The sequence below is a fragment of the Artemia franciscana genome, chromosome 2 (genome assembly GCF_032884065.1).
Source record: "Artemia franciscana chromosome 2, ASM3288406v1, whole genome shotgun sequence".
Classification (NCBI taxonomy): domain Eukaryota; kingdom Metazoa; phylum Arthropoda; class Branchiopoda; order Anostraca; family Artemiidae; genus Artemia; species Artemia franciscana.
In genome coordinates this window covers 26,785,414-26,805,431 of record NC_088864.1, presented here as the reverse complement: position 1 = coordinate 26,805,431, position 20,018 = coordinate 26,785,414, and the positions used below count along the sequence as shown (strand labels likewise).

At 34.6% G+C, this 20,018-nt stretch overlaps 1 protein-coding gene across 1 annotated transcript in view; it reads right to left on the bottom strand.

Moving 5' to 3' along the window:
* The window catches only part of LOC136039408 (glutamate receptor ionotropic, kainate 2-like), a gene marked incomplete in the record, with an annotated part of 174,727 nt that overhangs the window by 86,149 nt on the left and 68,560 nt on the right, over positions 1-20,018 (bottom strand). Inside the window, 3 exon segments of the mRNA XM_065723135.1 lie at positions 7,511-7,663; positions 8,599-8,763; positions 13,386-13,439. Of these exon segments, the coding sequence (XP_065579207.1) occupies positions 7,511-7,663; positions 8,599-8,763; positions 13,386-13,439 (372 nt within the window).

Sequence of the window (20,018 nt, the reverse complement as noted above, 5' to 3'; positions counted from 1 at the left end):
TACGTATATCTTTTACTAATAAAAATATTCGTAAAAAATTAGAAGTTCTAGTTGCCTTTTTAATTAACCGAAAATCTGAGGGCAACTAGGCTTCCTCCCCAGCTCTTTTTTTCTCAAAATCATTTGATCAAAATTATGAGAAAGCCATTTAGCCAAAAAAAAAAAAAAATATGCAAATTTCGTTTTAATTATTCCTCTGCAGAGAGCCAAAATCAAAACATTCATTGATTCAAAAACGTTCAGAAATTAAATAAAAAAAACAAGTTTTTTTTAACTGAAAGTAAGGAGCGACATTAAAACTTAAAACGAACAGAAATTACTTCGCATACGAAAGGGGCTGCTTCCTCATCAACGCCCCGCTCTTTACGCTAAAGTTTTTTACTGTTTTAAAAATTAGAGTTGAGAGTAAGAATCAAACTTTAGCGTAAAGAGCGGGGCGTTGATGAGGAAGCAGCCCCTTTCGTATACGAAGTAATTTCTGTTCGTTTTAAGTTTTAATGTCGCTTCTTACTTTCAGTTAAAAAAAAAACTTGTTTTTTTTTAATTAATTACCTTTAAGACGACAAAGCGTGCTTTGGATATTACTAGCAGTGTTTTTTCCACACCTTACTATTCCAACCAAGGGCAAGGCTAGAGTTCGTTCCTGCCTGAGCTCACGTGAAGAAATATTCTGAGCTATTGGAAGATTAAAGGGGAGTTTGCAAATAAAACCTTGTTCTCTAAAAGCGTTAACCTTCAGATTTATGGCGAGGGTTTGATTAATCTAGTCTTCGATATGATCACTCCAGAGAATAATCTAAGGTTATATGAGATTTATTCTAAGGCTTTACCTCCAAAAATTTTTTGGACCAACCAAGATACGTGAAATTGAACTGCATTAGTCCTTTTTAGTGAATACGGTAAAGTTGGCTCTCCATCAAGATTACATTTCGAATGCTAAATGCTGTTTAAGAAATGTCGGTTAGTTTTGAAAGTTTATCAGGAATTCATGATGGTAAAGTGCTTTTCCATGTATGTTATTGCTAATTCCAAGTTATCCGCTACTCAAGAAATGGAAAATTTTATTCTGCTGCAAATATTTTTGTAAGTCTATAAATACAAACAGGCGAGAATTTTCTACTATCTTTGCAAATGGTATGTCCGTTTCAGGATTTAGTTTCTTCAAACGTTTTCATAGTTTATATTCAATGAAAAATTTTAGCAGTACCACTGAAGGTAATTTAATGCTAGCATCGATTTGTCATATTGGTTTTTTCCTTGTTTATTCCCGATTGAATTTTTGGCGTGTATTTGTATAGTGAAGTCATGATTGCTAAAGAAATACCTGATCTCACGTGAAGAAATATTCTGAGCTATTGGAAGATTAAAGGGGGAGTTTGCAAACAAAACCTTGTTCTCTAAAAGCGTTAACCTTCAGATTTATGGCGAGGGTTTGATTAATCTAGTCTTCGATATGATCACTCCAGAGAATAATCTAAGGTTATATGAGATTTATTCTAAGGCTTTACCTCCAAAAAATTTTTTGGACCAACCAAGATACGTGAAATTGAACTGCATTAGTCCTTTTTAGTGAATACGGCAAAGTTGGCTCTCCATCAAGATTACATTTCGAATGCTAAATGCTGTTTAAGAAATGTCGGTTAGTTTTGAAAGTTTATCAGGAATTCATGATGGTAAAGTGCTTTTCCATGTATGTTATTGCTAATTCCAAGTTATCCGCTACTCAAGAAATGGAAAATTTTATTCTGCTGCAAATATTTTTCTAAGTCTATAAATACAAACAGGCGAGAATTTTCTACTATCTTTGCAAATGGTATGTCCGTTTCAGGATTTAGTTTCTTCAAACGTTTTCATAGTTTATATTCAATGAAAAATTTTAGCAGTACCACTGAAGGTAATTTAATGCTAGCATCGATTTGTCATATTGGTTTTTTCCTTGTTTATTCCCGATTGAATTTTTGGCGTGTATTTGTATAGTGAAGTCATGATTGCTAACGAAATACCTTTTTAGAGATTTTAGACAAGGATTTAGCGACAAAAAGCCCTTTTCAGTTTGATTGAATATAAATACAAAACAACTTTTCCCAAATGGATTAAAGAGGTATAGTACAGAAAATGTAGAAAAATGAAGAAAAATAATGTAATTAGCAGCCTGTGAAAAAAAAGAAAACACAAATTAAAATATTTCGTCCGAGATCTCCGGTCATCCGTACTTGGTGAAAAAAGCGAATAAAAAGTAGAGGAAAGTCCAAGGAATAACTTGAAAAGACAAACTTTAAAACCCGATATAAAAGAGAAGAAGCTTTTACTGAAGCGCCCTACCGACAAAACGATTTCCTGAATTGTTATCTTTAACCAAGTTTGGCAGTATTGTTCAATAATTGCTAAATATAATAATGTCAATTTTTTTTTATAAAACTGTTAAATATGAGGCATAGAGATGTTTCTCACTTTCTTTATTAGGGGTGAACAACAAAAAAAAATGGTTTAAGTTGTTATTGTTATTGATGAGCTGGACCAAGGTAGACTAAACATTTTCCGACTTTTAACGTAGCTTCATGACTTTCCTTCTTGAGGTAACCTTCCTTGAGAGTTACCTCAAGAAAATTTATCTTTCATTAGATTTTCATCAAACTACTGGAGAAAACAAGAGCTAAGAGCTCATATGGCACTTATGACGAGGTCGGAAGAGCCAAGAGCTCATATGGTAAAAGCTCTAGCAAAATTCTAAGAATCAATAGATTGCTTTAAAGGAAAAATCAGAGTCTTAATGCCGGTCGGCATTTAAAAGAAGAGCTCTGAGTCACAAGGTCCTTCTAAATATAAAAATTCATTAAGATCCGATCGCCCACTCGTAAGTTAAAAATATCTCATTTTTTCTAATTTTTCCTCTCCCTTCAGCCCCTCAGATGGTCGAATCAGGGAAAACAACTTTATCAAGTTAATTTGTGCAGCTCCCTGAAGAGCTATGAGACATGAGTTCCTTCTAATTATCAAATTTCATTAAGATTCGGTCACCCATTCTAAAGTTAAAAATACCTCTATTTTTCTAATTTTTCCAAATTAACAACCCCCAGTTCCCCCAAAGAGAACGGATCCGTACCAATTATGTCAATCTCGTATCTACAAATTGTGCTTATTCTTCCCATCCAGTTTCATCCCGATCTCTCCACTATAAGCGTTTTCCAAGATTTCAGGTTTCCAATATTTCTGTTCCCCCCTCCAACCTTCTATGTCCTGGATCCGATTCGAATTGAAAATGGAGCATCTGAGACATAAGATTCTTCTATATATCAAGTTTCATTAAGATCCGATCACCCATTCGTAAGATACATCGATTCACGTTTTCCAAGAATTCCGGTTTTCCCCACCAACTCCCTTGAATGTCACCGGATCTGGTTGGGATTTAAAATGAAAGTTCTAAAGCACAAGATCCTTCTACTTATCAAATTTCATTAAGATCTTATCACCCGTTCATAAGTTACAAATACCTCATTTTTTCTAGGTTTTCCGAATTACCCCCCCCTCCAACTCTACCAAAGAGAGCGGATCCGTTCCGGTTATGTCAGTCACATATCTTGGACTTGTGCTTATTCTTTCCACCAAGTTTCATCCTGATCTCTCCGCTTTAAGCGTTTTCCAAGCTTTCCGGTCCCCCCCTTAATGACACTGGATCCAGTCGGGATTTAAAATAAGAGATCTGAGTTTTGAGGTCCTTCTAAATATGAAATTTCATTAAGATACGATCCCTCCTTCGTAAGTTAAAAATACCTCATTTTTTCTAATTTTTTAGAATTAACCTCCCCCCCCCCAATTCTCCTAAAGAGAGCAGATCCAGTCCGGTTATGTCAATCCCGTATCTAGGACTTGTGCTTATTTTTCCACCAAGTTTCACCCCGATCCCTATACTCTAAGCGTTTTCCAAGATTTTAGGTCCCCCCCCCCCAACTTCCTCTTAACCGGATCCGGTCGGGATTTAAAATAAGAGCTCTGAAACATGATATCCTTCCAAACATCAAATTTCAATAAGACCCGATCACTCCTTCGTAAGTTAAAAATACCTATTTTTTTAATTTTTCAGAATTAACCCTCCTCCCCCCAACTCCCCCGAGGAGAGCGGATTCGTTCCAGTTGTGTCAATCACGTATCTAGGACTTAAGATTAATTTTACCACCAAGTGTCACCAGATCCGGTCGGGATTTAAAATCAGAGCTCTGAAACACGATATCCTTCCAAACATCAAATTTCATTAAGATCCGATCACTCCTTTGTAAGTTAAAAATACATCATTTTTACAAATTTTTAGAATTAATCCTCCCCCTAACTCCCCAAACAGAGCAGATCCGTTCCGGTTATGTCAATCACGTATCTAGGACTTGTGATTATTTTTACCACCAAGTTTCATCCCGATCCCTCCACTCTAAGCGTTTTCCAAGATTTTAGGTTCCCCTACTCCGACTCCCCCCAACGTCACCGGATCTGGTCGAAATTTAAAATAAGAGCTCTGAGACACGATATACTTCCAAACATTAAATTTCATTAAGATCTCATCACCCGTTCGTAAGTTAAAAATACTTCATTTTTCTATTTTTCAAAATTAACCGGCCCCCCACTCCTCCCCAGATAGTCAAATCGGGAAAAAGACTATTTCTAAGTTAATCTGGTACGATCCCTGATACGCCTGCCAAATTTCCCCGTCCTAGCTTATCTGGAAGTGCCTAAAGTAAACATCCCCTCCATTGAATTTCTCTTCCCCCATGGCAAATTTCTCCAAGAAAAGATTCTCCTACGTAACTCCCTCCCCTCAAACTCCCCCAGCCCAAAAATCCCTCTGAAAACGTCTGTACACTTCCCAATAACCATTACTATATGTAAACACCGGTCAAAGTTTGTAATTTGCAGTTCCTCCCCCGGAGACTGTGGGGGAGTAAGTCATCCCCAAATACATAGTTATTATTTTTGTCGACTATTCTGAACAAAATGGATATCTCAAAATTTTGATCCGGTGACTTTAGAAAAAATGAGCGTGGGAGGGGGCCTAGGTGCCCTCCAATTTCTTTGGTCACTTAAAAAGGGCACTAGAAGTTTTTAATTTCCGTTAGAATGAGCCCTCTTGTGACATTCTAGGACCGTTTGATCGATATGATGACCCCTGGGAAGAAAAAAACAAAACAAGAACAACAACAAGTAAACACACACCCGTGATCGGTCTTCTGGCAAAAAATACGAAGTTGCGCTTTTTTGTAGATAGGAGCTTGAAACTTCTACAACAGGGTTCTCTGATATGCTGAATGCGATGGCGTGATTTTATTAGGATTTTATTACTTTTAGGGGGTGTTTCCCCTATTTTCCAAAATAAGGCAATTTTCTCAGGCTCGTAACTTTTGAAGAGTAAGACTAAATTTTGATGAAACTTGTATATTTAAAATCAGCATAAAAATCCGATTATTTTAATGTATCTCTTAGTATCAAAATTCCGTTTTTTAGAGTTTCGTTTACTATTGAGTTCGTTACCACGAACTGTTTGATATCAAACAGTTCGTGGTAACGAACTGTAGTAAGGAGCGACCCGGCTCAATAGTAAACGAAACTCTAAAAAAACGGAATTCTGATATTAATAGATACATCAAAAGAATCAAATTTTTATGATGATTTCAAATATATAAGTTTAATCAAGTTTAATCTTACCCATCAAAAGTTACGATTTTGAAAAGTAAAGTTGAGAGAAAGAGTCAAACTTTAGCGTAAATAGCGGGGCGTTGAGGAGGGAAAAGCCCCTCCTGAGAGACACGGAGTAATTTCTATTCGTTTTAAGTTTTAATGTCGCTCCTTACTTTCAGTTAAAAAACTTGTTTTTTTTATTTAATGCCATAAATGACCGACAAACTATGAACAGTACAAAATATATACACAACTATACACGAATCATCAACAATACGCATAAAGATACACAACAATACACTTCAAACTTTATTATTCAAAAATAAAAATTGAAAATTATACAATCATTTTTAAAATTTTGTCAGAATATAGAGTTTTTTTTTCAACTGTGGCAAGAGTAAAACAGACCCATTCTAGGTTGTGGTGTCCAAGGAATTTCGGTCTTTTGGTTGTTTCTGTATTGGAAGGATCCGTCAAAAAATAGGAGAGAGGCTCATGGAACATAAATCTTCAATTGACAAACTCATGAAGTTGACAAAGTACCAAAGGCAAAAGAATCTAACTCTACCTTCGACCAACGTGTCTAAGCAACCCAGATAACTTCCTTTTTTTTATAACGCCTCCATTATTGCCTATAATAAGGATTTCAAGCAAGTTTTCAGAGAGGTTGTTGAAATTCAGAAATGTATTCTCCAAAAAGTCACTCTCAATAGAGGTTTTGCAAAAAAGAACCTCTTCAAAAAAAAAATTCTTCAAATAAAACGCAAAAAGCAAATTAAAAATTGAAGCGAGCGGAAACTACTATCAAGGAATAATTGAGACCAAAACAAACAGCAATTAAGATGAATAATCAAGTCAAACTTAAAACGAAAGAAAACTACCCCAAACTACGGTACAGCTAAATACTCTCTAGTAAGCCTTTTAAGGCCAGAGTGTAATTTTTGCTTTGCCCTAAATAAATATTAATTTGAGCAGTGCCTACAGTCTTACCATCGACAACAACACATAAAAAGAAATGATGTCTCAACTATTAATAGGCTTACAGACAAGAGAAGTGATGCGTGTCCCTTTCCTTCCTCTTGAAATCTTTAAACGGCTTGAATTCCGCATTTCATTGATTCGATATGTTTTTTTAATATTGTGGTATTATTTTTAAAAACATAAACAACAGCAGCAGCAACAAAAAGAAGATCATCTTAATAACCAACACTACTCAAAAGAACTGGTGAAAGCAGACAGATTATATGATGTATAATGTCACCCAATTCCCAGAATTTTCAGTAATTTGTATTTATTAATGCTATTAAATAAAAAAGCATTTTTTTTTCAATTAAAAGGAAGGAGCAAGATTAAAGCTTAAAACAGTAACTGAAGGAGGGGGGTGGGTTGATTTCCTTTCCTCATCCCTTGGTCTTTATGCTAAAGCCTTCAAAATTTTTAAAAATAGTTTTCTTTCAAATCCAACAAGTTTTGCCCGTGTGCTTCAGTAGTCGTTCTTAAGAAATGGAGACAAAAAACCAAACCTTAGCTTAAAGAGCGAGGGACAAGGTAGGGACAGACCCCTCTATATACTGAATATTTTCTGTTCGTTTTAAGTTTTAATGTTGCTCTTCAATTTTAGTTGAAAAACTGGCTATTTTATGCCCCTTCATTAAATACTCCAATTCACTCCCATTCTGTTATCCTTTTTAGAGAAAGCTCAAATGACATCTGTGGAAAGATGTGTTAAAAAGTTAAAACTAGGAAGTTTACGATTGCGGGATGGTGTCTGTTGTAAAGTGTTGGATATAACCACCAAAAACCATGCTAGATTCAGTGAAATTTCAAAAGCAAAGTCAGAAGATCTTACCGAATTGATATAGTTAAAGAGAGATGAGCCATCTGCCCACGGTTCTTCATCGGCACAAGATATGTTCGTACGTCGTAAAAGAGCTCCACGATCCAGAGCTTGCAAAGCTAAGGCGAATGTATAAACTGCATCAATTATCATAGCTGATTCAGCCTGCAACAAAAACAAAGACGAAATATGAAGATTAATCTCAAAATTTTAATCGAACAATTTTGGGGAAAAGGATATGGGAAGGGGGCTAGGTACATCCAACTTTTTGAACACAAGATGGGGCATTAGAACGTTTAGTTTATGTTGAAACGCGCCCTCTCCTGATCTTCTAGGCTGATTGGTTTGATACTTTCACCTCTGGGGAGAATAAAACAGCAAAAAAAAACCAAAAAAACACATATGTGATCTTTCGTCTGGCAAAAAATTATAAAACTCCGACTTTTTGATCCATTAAAGTTAATGAATCTTGTATATTTGGAATCGGCATTAAAAACCAATTCTTTTGATGATCATTTGCTATCAAAATCCTGTGTTTTTAAAATTGTGGTTACTAGATAGCTGAGTCACCCCTTACTTACAGTTCGTTACTACGAACTGTTTGATTGATAAGGGTTATTCTTTACTAACAGCTCATTACCATGAACGGCTTGAGACTACAGTTAATACTTTTTTGAAAAATTGGGCCTCCATGGATGGAAAGCTTGGATTTCCACTTTCTGAAGAATAAGACTCATTTTGGAGGAGATGGCTCTAACAGTAGATAAAGTTTTCAATAGTTTTTCATTTATACTTTGCATTTGGACAGAGAGGCAGGTAGAATCTAAATGCCTCAGATTCCAAATCCTCCCTTTAGCTCTGTCGTTAATTTAACTCTATATTCATCAAGCTGTTATGGTAGGCTGTTGCATGTGTTAAAATATCATGCAGCATCCAGCAACACGTATGAGGCAAAGCAACATCGAGTAGCAAATAATATTGTAGCGAACTTTGAGTTTTTTCCCAGTCTTTAATTGGAGGTAACCCTTACCTCCAAGTAAAATGGTAACCCTTCTGTGTCACCCAAAGATTGGCCTTAAGACTAAAAAGTACAAACAGACCTGTAAAATCCTTGATTTATTCATCAGAGCCGATCCGGCAGTTTGAAATCTTTCCATATCTTTAAATATTTGGATGGTTCTAAAATGTTCAGAGTCGACAAGTCGAAATGACGTAATGTTGACAAAGTTATAGTTGAACTCCTCCAAGTCGTATGTTTCGGCATCCTGAAATTATATGTTACGAAGTAATATTTTATTTGACCGTGCTGAAAGTTTGAACTACCGTCATCTTGGTGATGTGTTTTCAATTATAAATATCTGGTTACAGCTGCTGTTAAGTAGGACATAAGGCTGGATATATATCAAGCAACTTTTTTATTCAAAATGATTTTTCTCCATTTTCAAAAAAATACAGGGCCAAAAAACTGAGAGATCGTTATTATCAAAATAGTTTGTCATTAATTGACTTTTATTTTAGGGGGCGGGGGCGTAAATTTGAAGTGATCATAGCTTAAAACATTTAGTTATTCATCCATTTCACAAGCACCTAGTTCTTCCTGTTTTTTTTTTTATTTCTTAGTTCATCTGTTTGTATTTTGCTCCAATTCTTTCCACTCACACAGATGAGCTCTTGAATTACAGTTAGTAGCAACTGCATTAGATCTATTTTACAGAAATAATTTCGTATTCGCTTTCTCCGAAACGTACCCAAATAAAGATAAATTTTCATAGCCAAATAATCAACCTTTTACCTTAATTTCTAATTAAATCTATGTTCTATGCAGGTACTTAAGTATGTTTTTCAGCTTCAGGAAAATATCAGCTAGTCATCAACCCTTTCAACAACCAAAGTAAATGACATATTTTATGACAAATCGACCCCTTAGCTGCAGCACTAAGCCTACACACGATCTTTGGTAAAAATAAATACTAAAATCCATGTCATGCCTTCATGGATGTGACAAAGGAAAACTCACTTTTAGGGAAAACCACTTGATCTAAATACAACCCTCCTTATTATATAACAGATCTCCGATTGCTTAGGTAACTTTTCTTGCTTACAAATTGTTTCTTTTTCAAAGGCATAATTGGTACTTAAGAAGTGTGAAATTAGGGCAAAGAAGCTTAGTCACAAAAATATTGAATTGACAATATTTTAAGACAAATTTTTAGCTGTAAATATCGTGACTCTCTTCTGGTAAGTACAATTTGATTGAACGTCCATAGAATTTAGTTCATGAATGTATAAGGAAAGTGGAAGCCAACAATGTTTTACTAAGCCCAATGAAGCCTCTCAACTCTAACAAGATTTAGCATTATCATTGATCGAGGAAGAACGGGAGAACCAGCTTCGAAGCCTTTCAGCTGCATCACCTTCCTACAATTTCATAGTTTGAAAGTAATTTTTAAGAACTGGCTTTTATGCAAGGTTTTTTAATGGAAGTCTCATGGAAGAGCCAGAAGCATACATATATTGGAAAATTAGAAATGCATCGCAGACAATTTTAGTCAAGATTCCTTATTGAGCAGTTTAGCTTGTATTTTTTGACATATTTTTTTTTCGTCTGCACAGTCAAAGACAAGGCTATCACAGTGTTATTTCTCAAAGAATTTTGACACTCCAATAAACTTTATGCCATGCATGTAATATTTATATGGTATCACATCTATATCATATGATATGATATCTATATGATATGATGTGAAGTTGCTGATGATGTCTTAGGTAGGAGTGCTAAGACTAGAAATGCTAAGAAAGATACAAATGGGGCCACAATTAGTGATAAGGAAAAAGTTAAAGAAAGATGGGTGGAATATTTTGAGAATGTGCTAAACTGAGATACAGTTGCAGGAAAAGATATAGATGAAAATGAAAAAGTTTGTGGTACCTTGGATGTGAAGGAAGATCTGTTCAGTGAGGAAGAATTAGCGACAATACTAAAAGAATTAAAAAATAATAAGGCTCCAGTGTGATAAATAAGTTTTTTAAATATGGTGGCTCTGAGGTTAGGAATAAGCTACTGAAGATTATGAACATGATTTTTGAAAAAGGAGAAGTACCTCATGATTTTAGGAAAACCTTAACTAAACCACTGTATAAGAAAGGTGACAAGAGTGAGTGTCGTAATTATCGAGGTTTTAGTCTGGTCTCTGTAGGTGGCAAATTACTGAGTAATATGATACTTTTTAGACTGAGAGATGCTGTAGACAAAGTTTTAAGGGATGAACAGTGCGGTGTTAGAAAAGGTAAAGGATGTGTCGACCAAGTTTTCACTCTTAGGTTAATAATTGAAAAGTCGCTTCGTTGTCAAACACCTTTCGTCCTCAGTTTTATCGATTATGAGCAAGCTTTCGATTTTGTTGATAGAAGAGCGTTAGCAAAGGTCTTATCCTTATATGGTATACCAGAAAAATACATGAAAGTGATTTATGCTATGTACGAGAATAATATGCTGCGGTTAAGATAGGAAATGAGGTTAGCGACTGGTTTTGCATTCAATCAGGAGTTAAGAAGGGTTGTGTTCTATCCCCCTTTATTTGGATCATTTTGATGGATTTCGTCTTAAGGAGCACAGGAAAGGCAATTGGAGACCACGGACTCAAATGGGGAGGAAAAACTCTCCTGGACTTGGATTATGCTGATGATTTAAGCATATTAGATGAAAGTGTGAGCAAAATGAATGAGTTTTCAGAGGTTTTGCGAGTTCAGGGTGCTAGAATAGGCTTGAAAATCAATGTGGAGAAGACTAAGTCATTAAGGCTAGCAATAAGTGAAGATGAAAAGCTGACATTGGGTAACGAAAAGATTGATGAGGTTGGCAGCTTCAATTACCTTGGTAGTATTATTAGTAAAGACGGTGGGAGAAGTGAAGATGTTAAAAGTAGAATAGATGAGACTCAGGGTGTTTTTTTCACAGTTAAAAAAAATTTGGAAGAATAGAAAGATAAGCATGCAAACCAAGATCAGAATATTGGAAGCTACAGCGATGACAGTGGTCAAATATGGCTCTGAAGCATGGGCGCTCCAAAAAGCAGATGAAAATTTACTAGATGTTTTCCAGAGAAATTGCCTAGGGATTGTTCTGGGTACCCAGCTGACTGACCGTATTTCAAACAGTAGGTTGTACGAGAAATGTGGTTCAATCCCGCCTTCTAGGGCTATAATGAAAGAAAGGTTGAGATGGCTAGGCCATGTTCTGCGGATGAAGGATGACAGATTGCAGAAGATTGTCCTTTTTGGCCAACCGTCTGGGGCTACACGCAAAGCAGTTCGTCCTTGTCTGGGTTGGGAGGATGTCACAAATAAAGATTTAAAGGAAATGGGAACTCCCCGGGAGTGTGTAAAGAGGGAGGCCTTGAATAGATTAGGTTGGAGGAGGAGCGTGCGTAGCTGTGTTTGCCTCAGGCGGCTTGGTGCTGCAGTGAGTTATTAGTAGTAGCAGTAGTAGTATGTAATATCTATGTAAAAGCGGGATTTTTCTGAGCGGTTCAAAACTTAAAACTGTGAATTCCTGAGCAAGAGACTAATATTCAAACACTTTTAATTTTGTCTCAAGATCCCCAAGAAATGGAAAATGCTTCGTCCCAAGAAATGGGGGATGAAAAGGACAAACTTTTTTTTTTGGATGGCTTTAAATTTAAAATGCAAGTCCATAGGTTAATTGGACCTATTTTACAAGAATATTTTTTTTTATTATTCTGGTGTAGGGTTCCCTCAGAATTACTGCACAGGAAAGGGCTATCATTTTTCTTATCATTGGCTTGAAGCCTTCGGGGATCATTAGATGGTGTAATTTGATCATACATTTTCTTTGGAAGGGAGTTAGGGGTGCAGTAAAATGCCAGAGATTTTGTTAATCCTTTATCAGCCTGGAACTTCCAGCTGGAAGTCCCAGGACAAAGGAAATGCATAGTTTGGTTTAAATAAAAAAAACTGTTTGGATGCATTTGATGCACGGAAATGGTCAAAAACTTCTTTTTTATTGAATCAAAATACTTAAAAAGAACTTTAAAGGCAAAAGGATTCCGAATACACAAGGTACAGTAAAAAAAGAAAAAAAAATGTGTTCGGGGCTTTGAGGCCAAGCTTGCTTGAGGCTTTTTGAGAATTATAATCATACAACAAAAGTTTCGATGTCATGGTCGGTGATAGTCTATTAAGAGACTAATCAATTAATATTACTGCAGGCTATTTTCTGCTTCTAAGAGAACATCCTTTTTAGAGGATCGGTTTTGGGTTTCCAGTAAAGCACTAGTTTTTGGAATTTAATAGACACTTCAAAGTATCACTTGTCAGTTTATTTGAGCTTGTTTTATAAATATATACTGCATAATCGGCAAATCAATAACTTTTGTCCGCTTTTACTTTGAACTTTACATTCACAAGAAAAACATCCCCGCATTTGTAGGCTTCAGTCAAATAAGCACGGCAGCTCATGATTTTCAGATTATCTTCTAATTATTTTTTTTTTACTTTATTTGCTATATAACTATTTATGAAATTTATGTAAATAATTTTTATAAGAAAATTTACATCAGTATTTTATTTTGTAATAGTATTTTCCAGTGAATTTAAGCTTGCGTCAAAATGTGGGAATCGACTGGGAAAACGCGAGTGGAATAAAGTTCATTGGAAGGATCATGAACAAAAAAAAAAAAAAAAAAATAAGTGTAGCCAAAGATATGGAGGCTAAGTATAATGAAACACTGGAAGAGAAGGCTTTGTGAGAGGCTTTAGTTCAAGAATAGCTGCCTTAGATAGCAGCTTGAAGACAATTTACTTTAGAAGGGTATTCACTCACCCAATTATACGTAAATATAACCCTATTAGGGATTTTGATACTTACAAAAGTTGTGAACAAATAGTGGTATTTGTAGTCATTCATATGCAGCTTAAGAACCTGAAAAGAAAAAGTGTTTTTTGAAACTTTTTTTTATACAAAATCATTATTTTTCATATAAAATTTATTTACACGGAATAGCTTCTCATGGATTACTATCGAACGGCGTAGAAATTTAAAGAAAGTAATTACTGAAAATAATTTTATTTTCGAGCTGTGTGGTCTGTGGATAACGAAAACAATAAAAAAGAAAATGACCAGGGACTGCCGAGATTCCTGTAAATAACTACCTTTAGAAGGGGTAACTTTGAATTAAAAATCAAAGGTTATTTTTTTGGCATTGTTCTTTGAGCAAGTATGTACTCGGAAGAACTTTATCCTTTACAAAATACGTCATTCTACGTCATATAGCAACTGTACAAAAATGCTGGTCTTCATGTAGTAAGAGTTATACCAATCTTAACAATCTTAAAAATGTGTCCGAAGTTACGTACGGAGGATTTTAACTATGGACATCAAAGACCTTTTACAGGCAACTGAATAGGAGTTGGAGGAACTCAAACTCGCATAGCGTACAACTTCCAAGTACTATGGTAATGAAAGTACACTGACAGTTTGAGATATACTTACATTCGTTCATACACGTCCTAGGAATTATGGATTATAGCGTTATAACCTGTATTCTATGCTCTTTGACCCAGAAACTTTGTTGCTATTGTTATTTAAAGTAGCTTTGTTAAAAGGTTTTGGTATTTTTTTTTTAATGCGGAATAATTTACGAAGTTAAGATCTGTCTTTAAATTAAAAAAAAAAACTGCACCTTCTTAATTTGTTTGGTACAATTAATTTAATACTGTAATTTAAAAACTGTTATCAAGAAATCTTTCCTCTTATCTAGTAAAAGGTTCTTAAAAATAGACATTTATAATAAAAAGCTATATGGACAAATTGCTTTAATACTACAGTTAACTTGAGATGTTACAGCTTGGATATAATTTTTGAGTTATTGGAATTTGTTTTATACAATGCTTATATAAGATTTGGGGGTGATTTTTACAAGCAAATTGTGGGAATTCCCATGGGGGGAATGCCAGCCCAATTATAGCTGACTTTTTTTTAAGTCAACTAGAATATAAATATATGATGGATAAGAATAATCCAATTAATTTAAAACATGCTTTGTCAAATAATAAAAGATATTTAGATGATATTTTGGTCTTAAATTGTAAGGATTTCATTGATATTTCTAAAAATATATATCCATCAGAGCTTATTCTTGAGCCTAGTCATGGCGCTGGTCATGAAGATCATTTCTTAGATTTAAATATTAATATTTGTGATAATAATAAATTAAGTTTTAAAATGTATGATAAAACGGATGATTTTGATTTGAAGTGATTAGTTTCCCATTCCCTGAAAGTAATATACACTCATATATCACATATTCAGCGTTTTTCTCACAGTTACTTCGTTATGCAAGGATTTGTAGTAATTATATTGATTTTAAAAATAGATGTAAAATCTTAAGCCAAAAATTGATATCAAGAGGTTTTTCTGCAAATAAATTAACTTGGCAATTTAAAAAATTTAGTTATCATTATAACGAACTTTTAAATAAATATCAAAAGAATTATCTAGAAATACTTAAAGAAATTTTCAACTAATTTCGGAGGTTCGAGAAATGTTGTCGCAGCGCCATTTATTTTGAATTGTGTTTCTAATTGAGCGGATTTTCTTAAAAATTAGCCACATGGTAAAGATGAATCCTATAATTGTTTAGTTCATTCAGGTTTTTTGCAATGTGTTAATATTTGTGATCTGGTAAAATTTATAATATTTAGTTTACCTATTGTTGCTAAAGGGAGGGATATATTAATAGGATAAGCTTGTTTTGGTTTTACTTGGTTGTTTTACATTTGCTGTTTTTTTCTTTCATAGGCATGTATTTTGGGGGTGATACCTGACGCGGGGATGCCATGGATATTCTGTGGTAGCCACAACACTGTGCTGGGTAGAGAATTTAGAGTGGCGAAACCCTATATAGGCCAGTGTATTCTCCTGATGAGCCCTTATGTTGGGTGTTGCCTCTGAATTATTTGTCTATATTATTTTTTCTATTGTTTGGTAAATGACGACTTATACTTATTGACGACATGACTGCCTGTCCATGGATTATTCTTTATGGTTGATTGTGTGTGGCTATGCTGTTTGACCTATGTGATTGTATGGATGAGTAGGGTTAAGGCCTCATTCAAGTGCTGGTCTATATTAATCACTAATTTAAGAAAACAGTCTTCCTTTTCTCCTTCGGTCTCTTTTTTTTGTGTTTGTGCTGTTGCATTGGTGATTTCCCTTTTCATGATATGTTTTTAGCTTCTTCTTTTTGGATTTTCACCCATGTGTCTTTTTCTTAAATTTGGTGTCCATTAGGGCCAAAAACTGCATAACTGCCTATGGGGATCTTTTTTAGAAAAATGGTGCTCCCACCTTTTCCTGGTATTTTAGGATGTATTTGTTTATATATCTTACCACCCACCTCTTATCATCATTAATTATAAAATAAAAATTTTGACCCAATATCATGTAGAAGGGAGTGAAGGGTAGCATGAAAGGTCACAAAAGGGAGACTCTTTGACTCTTTTCCTTTAAACTTTTCAAAAACTGCATAACTGTCTATGGGCATCTTTTTCATGGAAAATTGTGCTCCTAGTTTTTCCTAGTGTCCTAGGGTGTATTTGCTTATATATCTTGCCTCCCGCCTCTTATAATAATTAATTACAATGATAATCAATTATACTCTATATGTTTATTATCTTGTCAAAAGATACGGGGGTCACATCATCATGTGTATGATAATTCAGTTTTTGTCGAAATTTGCATTTAATTTTACTATTTTGGTTACTATTGGCAAGAGTTCGTTCTTTCAATAATTAATTAAAAACAGAAGTTTTTTCGAGGGAAGTAAGAGCAGAGTTGAAACTTAGAACGAACAAAAATTATTAGTCCACAACCTATCTAATAGACATAGACATAGACATTTTTTTTTATTTTCATCCAAAACTTATAAATTAAACAAACAATTTATCATTAACGGCCACTCTTAAGACAGCCCTGACTGTGGCCGCAATTCTAACCACAATGAATCTACAAAATCATTTCTTCATTTCTTCCCCCCCCCCAAAAAAGAAGAAAAAAATCCTTGGGGGGAGTAAAAAAACATAATAACTAATATTAAATACTAAATAAATAAATACCCTTTCCTCTTATCACACTTCTTTCCTTTTTTAAAAAAATGGAATTTAACCATTCTCTTGAATGATGCCAGACTTACTGCCGCTCTGACCGATTCTGAAAGGTCATCTCAGATGCTGACATCTATGTTCCTGAGAACAATACGTAATACGGTGCACAATAGCACTGTATAACAGTTTGACAACTGCTACCGGGAACACTTTTTTCAGCCTCCTCATCACTCCCAATCCTCTAGCTGATTTTGCCGACACTATTTCACCATGCTTCTTCCAAGATAAAATACAATCAATATAAAATCCCAGATATTTACAAAAAAACACCTGTGTTATTCTAACACCATTATAAAGCACATTTTCAAGAAGTTCAGGTACACCAGTCCTACTAAACACCATAAAATTCGTTTTTCTTGGATTTACTGCAAGGGAGCTTAGAGCTGTAAAAACATGAAGCCGACTAAGGACGTGGTTCACTTTTTGCACAACCTCTTTTTTAAGTCTGGGCAAACACTGTGATAGCCATATGATCGGCAAAAGAGGTTAAAACTTAATCATTTAGATAAAATCGAAGGGTATCCACATATAACAAGAAGAGTAACGGGCCAAGGACTGATCCTTGGGGACCACAATTTATAGGCATAGCTGCACTAGATATATCACTCATCACCACCTTCATTGATCTTTCACACAGATAAAACCGAAACCAACTTAATGTTGTATCTTTTTATTCCATGGTTTCGCAGTCTTTTCAGTAAAACTTCAAAATCCACAGTGTCAAACGCCTTCTTCAAATCAATAAAAATAGTTAGAGGATCAAATTATTTTCTAACGCACTATCTACACAATCTAAAGGGTGATGAACGGCATGCACTGTAGAATGACCTTTTCTAAAACAAAACTACAAATCTGACAAAAACCCAAGCAAATTCATGTATTCGTATATTTTTTTATACATTACTTTTTCATAAATTTTTGAGAAGAGTGGTAGAATAGATATTGGTCTCCGGTTGGAAATGTCTCTTTTATCGCCTCCTTTATGGAGGGGTATACCTTTTGCCCGCTTTAGTTCGTCAGGAAACACACCTTTTTGAACAGATAAATTGACTAGATATAATATCACAGGTAAGAGATACGCAGCAACTGCTTTAAATGCTTTAATATACAGGCCATCACCACCAGCTGCATTAGATTTGATCGATTTCACTGCTTCTGTAATGTCATCCATAGTACATTCAGTAAAGTGAAATGAGTGATGAAGACCGCGGTCATCGTCAAACTCCTCAGTATCTAGCTGTCCGCTTTGATCTTATGCCTCTTGGTTTATTTGCGATCCTATTTTGGTAAAAAAAACTTACAAATTTCATCACTAACTTCTTGCCTCCCACTCACAGTTCTTTCACCTATGGCTAACTGTTCAGTTGATGCTGAATCCTTACCATTACCGAGAACACTTTTAATAGTCAGCCAGGTCCCCCTAATGTCTCCTTTGTGCGATTTTAGTTTCTCTCCGAAATACTCTCTCATTGCAGTTCGTCGTGCAGAATTCACCCTATTTTTTGTCTTTCTGTACTCTTCCCAACTGTCATCACTCTCACAATTGAGATAATCTGAGAATAATTGGTCTCTCTGTTTCATCATTTCCAGTATCTCTTCCGTAATCCATGGCTTCCGCGGTTGGTTTTTCTTCTTAGTTGTAGTTTTTAATGGGCAACACTGATCATAGATGGGAGACAAAATACTCATAAATTTATCAAAAGCAGTCGAGGGGTCTTCTTTCTCTGTCATGACTTCTTGCCATGATACTGTGCTGATTTCTTCTTTAAATTTCGTGAGATTTTCAGCTTTCATCATTCTGAATTGAAGCTTAGTAGTGGTTTTATGTTTACAGCCAAATCTTTTAATGGTGTAAAATACTGGAAGATGGTCAGACCCAGTAAGTGGTTTTATATATCAATAAAACCAATACAAATAAATCAACTGGTGACACTTCCCTGTAGGATTACAGAAAACTAGCACTTTGCTGAAAACCCAAGAGCCAAGTATAAAAAACAAGAATATTGATTTAGGAGTCAAAAGTAAATACGTAGCCTCACAACAACGAATTAATCTATCACGCTTTTCATAGTCCTACAGGAGCTGTGATATCACTAGCTTTCAATATACAATTCAAATCATCTTAAAAAACTCGAAATGTTAATTTAAATATTAATTTTTAAATCATTACACAGCAAATGAAATAATGGATTGATTTATCAGGTAAAATCTTAGTCTCACCTGGTATTACTCGAAATGAAGAACATATCAACCGTAATATGAACTCTAGAAATCCAGTTATTTCTCTATAAAATGGAGAATTTTAAACTGTGATACAAATTCTAAAGCGAGTCTGTAGTGACACTCAGAACTTGTCTATAAAATAATCATGAAATGTCCTTCTCAAATCCAAAACGACAGTCAATCATTGAACTGAGCTCACTGTGTAGAAGTGATGCCAAATTAAGCGAAAAAAATATAAAGCAAAAATCGAAAAATGCTTTACTTTTGTATTGTCAAAAGTGTCCTTAAAAGGTTTACTTTTACAATTCCAAAACTCATACATTGTTTTGTGTTTTTAGTAAAACGGTAGTTTTCTGTAATCCTACAAACATAGGAAAATATCACCAGTGGATTTATTTGAATTAGTTTAAGTGATATATGTTAAATAGGCTGTGGAGTAATAATTGTTGTTCGTTCTAAGTTTCAATTTCGCTCTTTACTTCCCTCGAAAAAGACTTTTTTTTTTAAATAGATCTATGCTTGTTTTTGATTAAAATTTAATTTAGAAACAACACTGCTGTGACCTCTTTTATTTATACAAAATGATTTCTCTTCGTTTTAAGTTTTAATGTTGGTCTTTAGTTCCATACATAATTTCTAATCACCTCCAACCTAGGGGAGATAAGAAACCTTAACCCTTATTAAGGAGTTGAACTAAGAAGCCGTTGAAGAATTGAAGGAAAACATTTGTTTAAAATGAAAAAAATTTAGAATTTAGTGTCGTTTCTTTTTGTAAAAAGAAAAATTAAAAAAGAAGAAATAGATCTTGAATTCTTTGTTTAAAAAATAAATTTAGTTACACTCAAGAAAGTAGCTCCAGGCGAGTATAAGGTTAAAGGAAACAAAACGAAACGAAACAAAAGGTTAAAGCGGACAGGTTTGTGTATTGACATACTTGCGGAAAATTTCACTAGCTCAACAGATATTTGCCTTTAGGCTTAAGGATTTTTTTTGACTGTCCCTAAATAAAAAGCCACAAATTACTCAGAAATGAATGGAAATTTCAAAAAAGCTCATTTCTTGTGTTAGTACGATATATGGTACATAAACTAAGTTTGTTTTCATTTCAAAAATT